Source organism: Plectropomus leopardus, chromosome 3 (genome assembly GCF_008729295.1).
Source record: "Plectropomus leopardus isolate mb chromosome 3, YSFRI_Pleo_2.0, whole genome shotgun sequence".
NCBI lineage: Eukaryota > Metazoa > Chordata > Actinopteri > Perciformes > Serranidae > Plectropomus > Plectropomus leopardus.
The window spans coordinates 28,733,680-28,746,959 of NC_056465.1; the positions used below are offsets into that span (position 1 = coordinate 28,733,680).

At 37.8% G+C, this 13,280-nt stretch overlaps 1 protein-coding gene across 1 annotated transcript; it reads right to left on the reverse strand.

The window, feature by feature from the left end:
• Window positions 1–1,026: 1,026 nt before the first annotated feature.
• Window positions 1,027–12,159, reverse strand: LOC121941198 (MAU2 chromatid cohesion factor homolog). Its single transcript, XM_042483937.1, has 18 exons — window positions 11,888–12,159; window positions 11,488–11,571; window positions 11,190–11,285; window positions 10,881–10,975; window positions 9,746–9,773; window positions 9,323–9,478; window positions 8,995–9,141; window positions 7,579–7,669; window positions 7,323–7,426; window positions 7,082–7,159; window positions 6,309–6,374; window positions 6,066–6,149; window positions 5,576–5,625; window positions 5,379–5,456; window positions 5,180–5,291; window positions 3,456–3,546; window positions 3,182–3,309; window positions 1,027–2,306 (listed from the first exon to the last, which is right to left on the reverse strand). The coding sequence occupies exons 1-18, from the start codon at window positions 12,119–12,121 to the stop codon at window positions 2,232–2,234; spliced, it is 1,797 nt and encodes a 598-aa protein (XP_042339871.1). The 5' UTR covers window positions 12,122–12,159; the 3' UTR covers window positions 1,027–2,231.
• Window positions 12,160–13,280: the final 1,121 nt, after the last annotated feature.

The window sequence follows — 13,280 nt, forward strand, 5'->3', positions numbered from 1 at the left end:
CTCATGAGCTTGGACCTTTATGACAAGACAAAAAAATAAATAATTTAAAAAATTAATTAAAAAAAAATATAAATATATATACTATATATATATAGATGTGTGTATGTAGATGAATGGATGAAGATGAAAACTGATGTCAAATCCAATATATGAATATAACATAATGCAGCGGAGCCAGCAGCCTTTTAGAAACGAGTAGTAGAAAAACTGAGCCAGTTACAGGCGACATTTCAAATCCAGGGTTCCTACAATTTACCAACTTGGCAAGAAATGTGTAAAATGTGACAAGAAAATTACTTAAAACGAGGGAGGATCATTAGAAAATTATCAAAAAAAAAGGGGAGAAAATGTCTTTCATATTCAATAAAATAAATAAAATTAAAATAAAATAAAATAAAATAAAATAAAATAAAAACATAATGTACTTTTATTTTCAACACATTTTAAGGTCATTTTCTTGTTTTTATTTTTAAACTAATTACTCATTACCTTTTCTCCATGTATTTGAAAGAAATTAACCCAATTTGCTCAGATTTAATAAAACCCTTAAAATTGCACAGTATACATATTATTGGGTGGTACATAGATGTTTACATAGTTGTGGCTTTTAAATATATAATGAATGGTGTAAAAGTTCATAATGTGACATATATTACAAAACTTAGCTCTAAAAATAACATTTGTGCATATTTTATCTCTAGGAAAAGACTTCATTGAACAATTACATGAATGTAAACCCATTTGAGAACTCTAGCACCACCTACAGGTTACCTAACAAACATGTGCACAAATAACTAAACTTCCGCAGTAACTGACAACTGACTGTTGTGTCACAGCTACCAGTATTCACTCAGTTTCCTTCCTATTGTTTTGCCCACTCTAGCTTCCCATCAGTGGTTTGAGTGGCCCAGTTTGACTCCATTAAATGTGATTATTAAGCAATCAGCACCCACACACTGAAGGGCTTTGAAAACAACTCTCAACCCAATGTTATTATGTCAACAAACTGATAGATAACTCAGTGAATTACAAATTTTCAATCATATTTTTATTGGAAAATTATTGAAAACAATGTAAGCATTAAAAACATAGGCATTGGATAGAATATGGCTAGTACTCAAGCTTAAACTGTGTCCTTACAGAGTGCCTTAAATACCAAGCATTGAGATTTCTACATAGGATAGCTAAAAATACATATCACACTTTTACTAAATTGACTTTATAAAATGTCACTGTACAATAAAGGTTCAACGAGTGGCAAATCTATACAAACATACTGTAAAGAAACCATTTAGTAGAACTATCAAGACAAATTAAAATATAACAAAATAAAATAAATTTGCTTTTTTGAATATCTGAGGATTACCGTGAGCTCCAAAAGTCTAAACCTGATTTGTAGATATTAACACAAAGACAGGGAATTCATACATTATGGAAAAAAAACAAAAACAAACATCAGGTAAATGTGTTGCTTTAAAGGGTATTTGGGAACCCTCACAGTATTGACATACCCAAAAGAGGCATATTCTGGTCCACGGAGGAGCTGCGCAGTGAATTTTGCAGCCCCAATACAATGTACACTGCCAATGTGTATCATGAAACCTGTTATTATTGTGTGAAAATATTTTACAATATGTTTCTATGTCTTTCTAATGTGGATTTTGTGGAGAGAAAAAGAAGCATTTATTGTTAGAAACCCAGGTCAGAAACTACTGTACAGGGAGTCCACGTCAGTAACTTCCATGCATGAAAAAAATACAAAAAAAGGCAAGATGTAAAATATTTACCAACAGATACAAAAATATCAACATGAATAAATTAATTTCTTCTACATTTCTTATCTGCCCTGCTATCTAACCCCTCCTTTTTTCCAACAAATGGAAAAAAACCTGGCAAACGTAGAGAAGGGTTCTCCATATCTGAGGCAAAGAAGCCCTCTTATACGTCTTTGCGTGTCCTTCACTACTCTAATCCAGAGCCCGACTCTGCCCTGCGTCCATCAGAAAGCGTGAAATACATGTACAACAGTAGTTGTAATTGCTTTACAACAATCAAAGTAGTGATAGCAGACAATCAGGAAGCAATCTTGAGAAGCTAATAAAGTGAAGGCCTGAACTTTGCCACCTGTTAAAATCCTCTCAGCTACAGTGGTCTGACAGCAGGTTGTTAGGCATCAATCTGTTGCTTGTGATGATGAACCAGCTACCGTCATATGTGGGACAGAAGGTTTCTCATAGCAGGCTTGCGAGGCTGGTGGTCGGGCCGTTCTGGGCTTGGATCTGCACAGGAGGGGGGCCATCAGTCCACTGAAAAACACAAAAAAAAGACTGTAATCTCAGGACGACATAACAGATGCAGAAAAGAAAATGCCGGTGAACAAGTTGAAGTATGTAAATGTAATATGGCACTAGAGTAAGAGGTGATAATGGAAAGTGAAGCAGATTTATACTTCTGTTTTGACTCAACACCTCACCTACAGCGCTGGCTCTGCAGAGACGCGTTCCCAAAACCATAGCCTGCGCTGATGTAACTACAGATTGAGGCGACACAGACCTCCTGTGTTTTTTTTGTTTTATTTTGTTTTTTCACAGTGGACAAATGCCACTTCAGGTGCTGCGCCTGTCACGCACCATGACAGGAATGATCATTTTACCCAACGGTTATTAACGCGTTTATCAACTCAGCCGAGCCATTTCGGTGTCGGTGTGAGCAGCACCAGAGCGCCAACACGCGAGCCCCCCCCTGCAGCTGACCCTGCGTGGAGCCCTTTCCTGCAGCAAAGAGCAGGGGAATTTTAACATCTCCCATAATGAGGGCACCTATCATTTCAGACGCACGACGAAATTTAACAGACTAATTTATAACACTGGACTGGTTGTTGTACTACGTAACTGTCTTGATTTTTTTTAATAACTTAAACCAAAGTGTCACAACCGCTGTTAAGCAGTGGGAGGCACACCAGGCTCGCTCTCACGTAACACTCCATACAGTCCATCGGGATGGAAACACAGACCTTATTTAAGGTTTCTAATCAAAAATCCATTAAAAAAAAAAACCTAACAACTGACTACAAGATGAGGAATAGAGAGGTGCAAAAATGCTAATTTCCTGGTTTCAGGACTCATGGGTTTGTCTCTGTGGTGTGTAAACTTGAGAAACTGGGTTAATCTGTGTCACATACACTGATGAGGTTATGCTCAGGGAGGCTGCAGGCAGCGATGTGGTCCTGCAGCAGCTGCTGGGAGAAGTTCTGGTGCATCTGGGCCGCTTCATGGGCATCCATGGTGTTCCCCAGGGCCTTGTTCAAATCTGCAAGCACAACACAGCGTCAATATCTTCCTTCAGTGGAGCAGCAGTGTATTTGCACAGTAAACATCCTGTAAAGCCGGTTTAACAAGAATCAAATCTGAGAACATAAATGATGTACTTGATAAGGAAAAAAGGTTGTTGTGTACCTTTCAACAGAGCTGAGGACCAGAGCTGCACAGACATGTCTGGGATCTTGCTGGCCAGCTGCATGGCAGGTACGACCATGTTGTTGCTTTCCTAAAGAGAAGTAGGGAACTTTAGAAAGCATTGTCAGCAGTATCAAAACTAGCAATACTATTATTTTGCCTTTTCTTATCACCAAAACACACACAGACTGCTGCTCTACCCTTAACTCAATACTGTACACATTAACAACACAGTTGAATTACGTGCCTGATACTGCATACTGCAGAGCAGGGGTGATTTTTGGATCATTCATGAGCAGAAAACATTACTTTGTCCTTTGCAGTTAATAATTTGTGCAGATAAATAAATCACCATCAGACATTAGTCATTCTGAAATCACTTCATCTATGAGAAGAAAGTATTAAATTGTGGCTTCAGATTAGCTTCTGTAGAAAAAAAGAATCGAAGCTGAAAGTTGCAGTGGCGACTCATCAGTTAGGGAGGAGAACTCTTACTATGTAGGTGCTATTTTATTGTTAAAACACTGATGAAATCATTCATTCAAAATATTAAAATATCCCTGTAGTATCTCAGGGTTTCCCTGTCAATATGCTGTATATCTCGTGGCTTCATGTTTTTTTTGCCGTGTCATCTTACATAAGCAGACGACCGGAAGGGCCCAATTACCTGCAATGCACCTCCCTCTGTTAAACATTAACGAGGGAGTCTCAAGGGAGGATGTGCTCCGACCCGAAACCAATGGTGCTGATGATTTTGCTGATGCACAACAACATGCGCTTCTTAATTTTTAGATGAGTCAGCTATCCTGAGCTGCCCCCTTCCCTGCTGCCCCTGTTTTAGTTTCATTTTGGTCATGCCACAACAATAAAGTCTTTAAAGCTCACCTGGCCTCAACCTCAATGACACGCTAACGTACAGCATGAGCACATCTGAGTTCACCTGCAGAGTAGTAACAGGGCTCCTACATTTTAGGGCAAGTTAGAGTTAAGACTTTAAGAGTTTTTTATGCCGCTCAGAATTAAATTTACTATCAATTTGACAATAACCACCAAAATAAATTACTTAGGATTAGGGACAAGTTTTTCCCCTAATGTTTATTGTAACATAAAACATGGCTTTTTGGGGAAACACCTGGCATTTGTCGGTGGGCTTTCTGGATGATTTTGTGTTTCTACCTCTGCATGTGGGATTTTACTGCCTGGGAAAATCTTAATGCGTAAAATACACCGAGCCTCGTATTGGTTTCAGCCATGCTGTGAAATGTTGGTGAAATGGCAATTTTTTTATTGAATTCGCACTTCCCCGTGTTGTCTGTGGTACTGTGATGACTAACGAGCATACAGCAGAGAAACAACTTAAACGATTCATAAAATGTTACTTCCTGTGTCTCAGCATTTTGAAGACTTTTGAAAGGTAGATTTATGACATTTTAATACCAGTTATAGCTTTAATTTTAGATTAATAATTGAAGTGCCTTTTAAGATTTTTAAGGATTTGCAAGAAGTATTAAATATTAAAGATTTTTACAAATGAAGCCCGAGCGGCTTGTGGCACAACACCGGGGTTATTAGGACATTAGGACATTTTTTTCTCATTTTGATTTAATTAAAAAAGATGAGACAAAAGCTTTTGGTGTTCGACCCACCCCATTGCCCAAACAGTGCAAAACAAAAATAGGTTTTAGTGCAAACATGAGGCAAATCTGTCATGTGTGCAGTCTTACTCTGTGGTTGCCCAGTACATAGAAGATGTGGCCCAGCAGAACCAGGGAGCACGCAGTCAGTCTGTTCAGATCCTCAGCGTTCGACATCTTCAGCGTTTCTCTGAGGAAGCGTCTGCAATGCAACAATATGTACATATATAAACATGTACAGGGTGGATGTGTAGGAGTGTTTACATACACAATTTGAGATTTTACTTACTTGGCCTCGTTGTAGCGTCCTTGAAAGAAGGACAGGAGTCCCCTGATGTAGAAGGCTGCAGCACGGAGGCAATGGGAGCTGAAAAAAAAGCAAAAAACAAAGACAAAAGTTATATATTTAATAATCTGACCATTTTTACCAAATGTATTGTTCAATGTTAAATATGCACAAACTTTAAAACACCAGGTGCCTCTTACCTTACTGGGAAATTATGGTCTGGGTTTATTCTCTCTAAGAGGCTGTACAGCTGCAGAAGACATAAGAAAAAAGACATGAGTTTAAAAATGCACCGGTTAGTTATTATTAGAAGGGTTCTCTCTACTCACGTTTCCTTTATTTTGCTTTTATATGGTTTCTATGATGCACTACTGAGTTCTTATCAGAGGACAAAGATCACTTATATTTGGTTATCAAAGCACTGTGCTGAGTCGGACATTTTGCAGTTATAAATTAACTTTTTAGTGTTCTCTAGTGGACAAACTCTGTAATAGCAACACTGTTTCTACATTACAAACTTACTCTGTGGCCACAACCTATATATCTGTGATAAGCCACAAGACATGCTGATGTATCGATGAGGCTTTAAAAAAGAAGTAAACCACAAACATGATTTAATGTATACTAACCACTTCTTTTGTAAGTGACTGATTGCATTTCATTGTTGTGAGCCGTTATTACTTCACTGACCTCCTGGTGTCTGTTTCCTTCCCTTATGTAGACACTTGCCAAGTTGGTTACAATGTATGTCCACAGTTCCTGGTGCGTGGTGAGCTGAAACACAACAATAAGGACATCTTTGAGATAAGAGGGGAGAGCAGCTGCAGCGGAGAGAAGAAGAGGAGCAAAGAGGAGAGGGAGGACAAGAGAGTACAGAAAAAAAGGTACTGGTGACATTATTGCAGAGAGGCAGCAAAATAACCATGAACTCACCCGCAAGGCTGTGGTAAACTGTGCCTCTGCATTATCCATACAGTTCACTGAGATACAGTACAGACCCTGAGAGCGAGAGGAACAAATCGACCGTTACAGACGTCACATAATCGACAAAACCGGGAAATAGTTACAGTATTACAATAAGAATGCTTTCTTCACAATGAAAGCTTTCAGTATGTATATGCTGCTACTTAGTGCTCCTCAAAAATATTTTGTTTTCGACAAAACTTTCATCATTTTATTATTTTTAAATTTCTACTACAGTTTTGTTTTCAGTTAGGGTTTACAGATTGTTCTATAAATTTCTAAAATGTGAAACATTTTTGTGAATTCATTTTAACAAAAAAAAAAATCCCTAAAATATTAAATATTTTTTGGTTATTCCATTTTAAAATGTAATAAAAACGTTAATATTGCTAAAAAAGTTAAGGACAAGGAGTATTTTGTTCCAATAAATCCTTAAATATAAACGTTAAAGACACAAAAATTGATTCCAAAAAATGTTATTGAATATGACGTGGAAAAAGACGTGTTTTTTTTTTCAATAACTTATCATGAAGTGAAAAAATTTAAAGAAAGAAAATAAATTGCACCAAGAAGTTGTTTTCAAGTGGATGTTACAGGGAAACACTTATTTTAGTTTAGTGTAACTTATTTTACTTTAATTTGTGACCATAATCTGAAACTTTCTATGTTTTTGTCTTGGCTTGCAATAGTAACTCTGAGGCACACATTAAAGTTTAAAAGGGTTTAAGCTAAAAAATACTCACTAAAAGTGTGTGAAGCTGAGCAGCGTGGTTGGTGAATAACCTGGGAGACTGTTGGCACAGCTGACACACCTGTGAGATCTGGGAGGACAGAACAGAGAGGGTCAACGTTCACTTTCATGACCTCATTCAAGCATGCAAATTCTTTTTGGTAAAAAGCTACAAAATAAATCTGCTAGACTGTATCTTTTTCACACTGCTACATATTAAACACAACAGAACCACAGATACAGAAACACCGTACCTCTTGTAACGCAGTGGCCTTGTGGCCCGTGACGAGTCTACACATGATGATGTGCTCCAGTAGAATGACTTGAAAGGTAGAGAGGATCGGGCTGCAGTCCAACACTGAAACATGAAAATAAAAATGAAAAAGCATGCACAAACAAATGGTGCAAAATGTTTTTTACTGTTTGAAAATCACAGTTCCTCTTTAGGTTGTTATTCATGTTCTCAAAAAAAAAAATTAGAGAAACACAGGAGCTTGTTGGGTAACTCACTTTTTAGTTTCTCTAGTTGCATAAGAGCCTTGTCTGTGTACTTCTGAGCTTTCTCCAGATAGCCGGCTTGCATGGAGTGCATGACTGTCACCTGTAAAATGACAAAAAGCAGTTCATGTTGAGCACTGGGAACCAATGCCTAATAGAGTGCATGTTCCTCAAATCTCTGCAACACTGCAGATGTGTCAGGCTATTGGTTTTCTTGTTATTACAAAGTTATTAGATGAATCTTACGTACAAATTAACTGACTAATTAAAACACGTCAGCAAGAAAGCATTTTCTCTGATGTCAAAATGCATTTGTCTCATGTGTGGGAAGCAGAGTTTTGCAACTATTATTTCCAAAGCCAACAGCCTTGAAAGGCATGGAACGTTTCCCAGCTGTTACAGTCTTAACATCAGAACACTGTGCATCCTTTAAGAGGACAAAAGCACAACAGACTGTCATCAAAGTAACTATTAAACATTTCTGATAAAACTAATGCTTCCTACACAGGGTTACAGGCACAGGAAGTGTTTCTTCTTGTTGTATGGTTGGTACTTGACTTCATGACCTAAACCATTTATGGACTACACCAAAATGGATAATACAGGAGACTGGTATTAATTTAAAATCTTGTGTTGTGTCAATGCAAAATCAATGCAAAGACACGAACAGACTCACGCCGGGTGGCACAATGGACATGTTAGACACAAATTTTGCATCTTTGCATCCATTTCGCATGACGCTGTGTTGTGCTAGCCTATCAGCATTAAGATCTAGTTGAGGTTCTCTTGTTATTAATGAGATCCAGAAATGAAGGATAAACAATGCTGCTGTCTGTGGAAACACAGTGACATTCAGCATCAGTACTGTACAGAGACAGAACAAACATGGACCTGAAGGGCTCAGATCAGTGAGCAAAGCTATAAAGCAACATGGTAAGCTCTTCAAATACACCTTTGTCTTGGGTGAGCTAATTTGTTGAGTCGCTTTTTAGCAAAATGCTCTGAGTAAAAAGTTGGTCTTTTATTGTGGAAAGTAAACAACAGAGGGCGTGCAATGTGCTGCCATGACAGTCTGATAAAAAGTTGTTAGCATCTTGGTTCACTCTGCTTCAGAGCACAGAGGCTGCGTGTTTACATCCAGCTTTTTGTTGCATTTCACTGCAAACCACATTAACCGTTAGCTGCCTCTCCTAGCAAACGTAAGCACAACTACAACTGTTAAGGGCGAATTTTCCCGAGTTGCAAAATGCTCCAAAGATACTCCAGTGGCTGTATACATGCAAGTACACGACAGAATTTTTCTAATGCATTCAGTGTGAACACGGCATTAGAATTCAGTACGACCACAAAAATGTAAGCAATGACAGCCCTGTTGTTGTTTTGAGAGATTCTAACTTTTATGTGGCAAAGAAAGAGAAGTGGTATTACCAAATAGACGAGGACACACATGTGCTCCTTGGGCAGCCAGTGGAAGAGATCAGCTGGGTTGCTGGGCAGAATCTCATCATCGTGGAGTGTCGAAATGGTCTGGATGCACTGCTGCAGCTGCTTCAGACACGGCTTCACACTCTTCACCTGGGGACACAATAGAATATCCTCCATCTCAGCTTCAAGTAGTTTGACACAGCGAGAAATCAAAATAGGCTTATCATCTCTTGGTAATCAACAATTCTCCTGTTGGTTAAAAAACAGCCATTTAAAGCCCTATAACAACTTTGTCCCACTATTTCTAAAATTTTCAGAGTGGTTATCCTACCTGTCCAGCATCCAGGTAGTGTGTGACCTGTAGGACCAGGAAGAAGACCCTTAGGGACTCCTTCTGGATCGGGTTTCCCTGCCAGTTTTCTACAATAGTTCCGCACAGTGTGAGCAGAGGATGCACTTCACCGAGCTTCCTCTCCATAAGCAGCAACTACAAAACAAAAAACATAAATAATAATAAAAAGCCATAATCAAAACTTGATAGAATTTGATTGTTGCTTGCTTTTGTTGTTTTTAACTCGTGTGTTAAAACAGTAACTATTACTAATGTAAGTTAAGTTATTAAGCGATTGATTTTATACGGAAAATATATATTAAGATGCAAGTAAAGCTTGTGGTGTTTGAAAAAAATCCTTGTTTATACTGCTATGGTTTAACAGCACAGACAGCATTACAAAGTAAAACAGAGGTGACTCACCATTCCTTTACTGAGGAGAAACAGTGCCCTAAAAAGCAAAAACACAGAGTAAGTTTCTTTTCTTTCTTTCTTTAACCATAAAGTTCTCACAATTAATCAGTATTAATAAACACTGTACCATGTTGTAATGGTGGCCAAGGTGCACCAGTGTCAGAGCCAATACCATATTAAAATGCAAGTACTCCTAAATGATTAAATGTGTCTAACGCAAAAGAAGGGGTGTATTTCCTTACAAGTTTTCACATGAGCACAATGAAAATGATTAACTTAATATTATTTCTTTTCTATGTCGTGGAAACTGTGTGATGGTTTGTCTCACTACATATTCAGTGATATGACATGTCAGAAATAACATTTGCAAAGAAGCTAACCAGAACTTAGATTTAGGATGTATTAATTTGATAAACTTCAATTATGTTTTCACACGCTTATGTAGAGGGATACCGGATATGAGCAACAAAACAGAATAGCTATCAAGAGCTTTATTGCCCACTTCCCATCTTGGTTTGGTATAGTCCTTAAAAGGGAAGATTTTTGTCACAAAATGATCACATCACACTTCCACACAGACTGGTTGTGGGCCTGGGCAGGCACATTCGTTTGAACTCTGCTTGTGCGTTACACTGAGTAGAGTTAAAACAGACTCACTTGCCCAGGTGCCATATGTGAGACTGTTTTTGCATATTTGTTTTAAGTAATAAGGTTTATCAAAAATTCATGTATTTCAGAGGTACTGAGCATATAACTGGATAAATGAGTATGAAAATGGACGTGTTGATATAGTTCTGCTGTTGTTAAACGGAGCCCTTTTTTACTTTGTTCATTGTTTTGTAATTATTCATTCACTCTTGAGGCATGCAAGAAAAATAACATTTTCTTCACAAATTCCACACAACACAGTTGAAGTGATTTATATGCAAGTGATCATTAACCTTCCCTATAAACATGCAAACTGAGGGACTCTATGCAAATATAGTAGCCAGATTGAGATTTACAAATTAGCCACACTTGTCCTGGCTTTATGACTACTTGGTGTTTGAACGCAGATGAATAGTAGTCTTAGCATTGGAGATGTCAAATGATCACCACTTAAAGCAATACATACACACTCAATGGAGTATTTAGTGTGACTTACCTGGTATATTCTGACCCAACCACTCGGGCATACTCGGCTCCTACCCCAAGCAGATCACATGCTGACACTAAGTCTTTCTCCAGTGTATGAAGTTGCTGAAAGAGACAATAAAAACATTCCTGTTATTGCTGGACACTGTTTTGATATTCTGACACAAAGTCTGGACTCTTCAAAGTCACATTGACAAGAATTTTATCAGACTGTAAATGTGTTCTCGTTTCAACTCCAACACTGTTGGAGCTGCAAATGAAAATGACTTTATGAGTGCAACAATGTCACCTCTATTCATACTATTGCCTTAATACGTACCGCCAACTGGAACAACAATCTGCAGTGCCAGTATGGTGTTTGTTGGGAAATCTGGATGGCCTTGCGCAGAAGGGGTTTTGCAGAGTCCACCAAATTCTGAAAATTGATTGAAATGATCAATACTCAATAATCGATGACAATGCATAGTTTACTCTGCATGTACCACCATTTACATTAATCTAAAAACTTCCTTGGTAATTGCACTTTGAGGTGGCAAGGGATGAATGTTTTGCAGCCATGCTAATGTTATTTCTCACAAAAATCAACGTTACTTCAAGTGTAACCAAAATGAGCTTACCTGTTGGCAGAAGAGCTCTGACAAAATGCTGGCAGCTTCAAATTTAACATCTTCAAACTGAGGGACTTGTTGAGATATAAACCACTGCAAAACAAGAGAAACAAAATGTTAGCGGCGTCATGTTGTCGGCGTTTGCTATCTTTATGATCCAGTTATAATCCCGTACAGCAGCTTATTTAGCTAACACCGGAGAAAGGACGAAAGTAGCCGACTCGGAGCGAGTATTTGACGTTAATGAAACGCTAATAAATCTTGTATTTTAACTTTTACATCAATTTAACCTTCCGGAATGAACAGCTATTTAAAAATTTCCGCCGTTCGCTGTTTTCGCCGCCTGCGGCCTACCCCCCTCCCCTTCTCCGCCGCATCCCCGCTCTTTCCTGAATCGAGCGTCCCTCACCGCTTTCTCCAGGTGGCTGCGGGCCAGCTCGCTGTTCTTGGTGTGGTGGTAGAGAACCGAGCCCAGCTGAAGATGCGTCCGAGCCTCGATCCTCTGCGGGGGCTTAAACTGAAACACTGCCTGGAGACAGTGCACACAGAGCCGGATTTTGGGCGGACTGGAGGTTCGGAAATGTTCCGCAAAGCCGAGAAGGGCGAGGTACCAGCGCTCCGGGGCCTCTACGTTTGACGCCATTTTCCCCGACAACAACAAGTTTTTCAGCGCTATGGCCAGACTCCCGGGTTGCCAGGTCCGGTCATGGAGAACCCACGATCGAAGGGTCTAATCCCCAAAATCGACCCCTTTATTTTTCTTTTTAAAGAAAACGTTTAATCGTGTATGACAAACAATTGTTATAGAGTTTAATAAAAGACTTTGAACTATTTTTAATAATTAACATAATTTTTTTTTTAAAGTACAACATTAAAGGCTGTAGCTGCTGTACTTTAATACATTGGTACTTTGAATAATTTCTGTTTTGTAGAAAATTATACATTTAATTCATTATTTTTCTTTAAGAAATAGTTTTTTCACTTTCCTATAAATCAGTCAGAATAAGGTCTAAAATACACAATAAGGTAGGCCCCACAATACAATAATATCACTTTTCTTTGGTCACGATACAATATTATTGCAATAAGACCTTGTTATTCCCACACTGGGGAAATTCACAGGTTATAGCAGCTCAAGAGTCAGTGATTTTAGTGCATAAAAAGGTAGAATATTTAAAATTAGATTAAAATAAATGCTTTGAGTGCATATAATATTAATATATTGTGCAAAATAAGAAAAATACTTTGACTTAAGATTTATGTTTTGTAAATGTTCACTTTGACAATAAAAATAACGCTAAAAATATAATGGTTTATGATACTGTCAAAAATCAGCATGGTGGCCTATTCCAATATTTCATTTTAAAGCCAACATCTGCCAATACCAATGATGTGCCTTTATAGAAATTAACTTTATTAATCTAGGCAATTACCAAAAGTTTGATTTGTTATTATTCTTAGCTTTTGTGTATTGATACAATATAGCCACACAAAATATGGCTATAATATACAGTATCAAATTTTCCCCACCTTTACAATCAACCCAACATATGATGAATTGTAGTGTACCATATTGAGTTATTAAACCATTTTTTCAACTATTTAACCCTCTGAAATTATTCTTAAAATTAATCATTTTATGATAGGGCAGCTGATTTGTTGACTATAACACTTAATCTGTTGGGTTTAATTATTATCATTACTATTATTATTACAACTTTTAATTCAATTGTGATTGTTTGTGTTGAAACTGCACTGAAACTCAAACTGTTGCATAAATAAGTATTTAATCATTACAACAG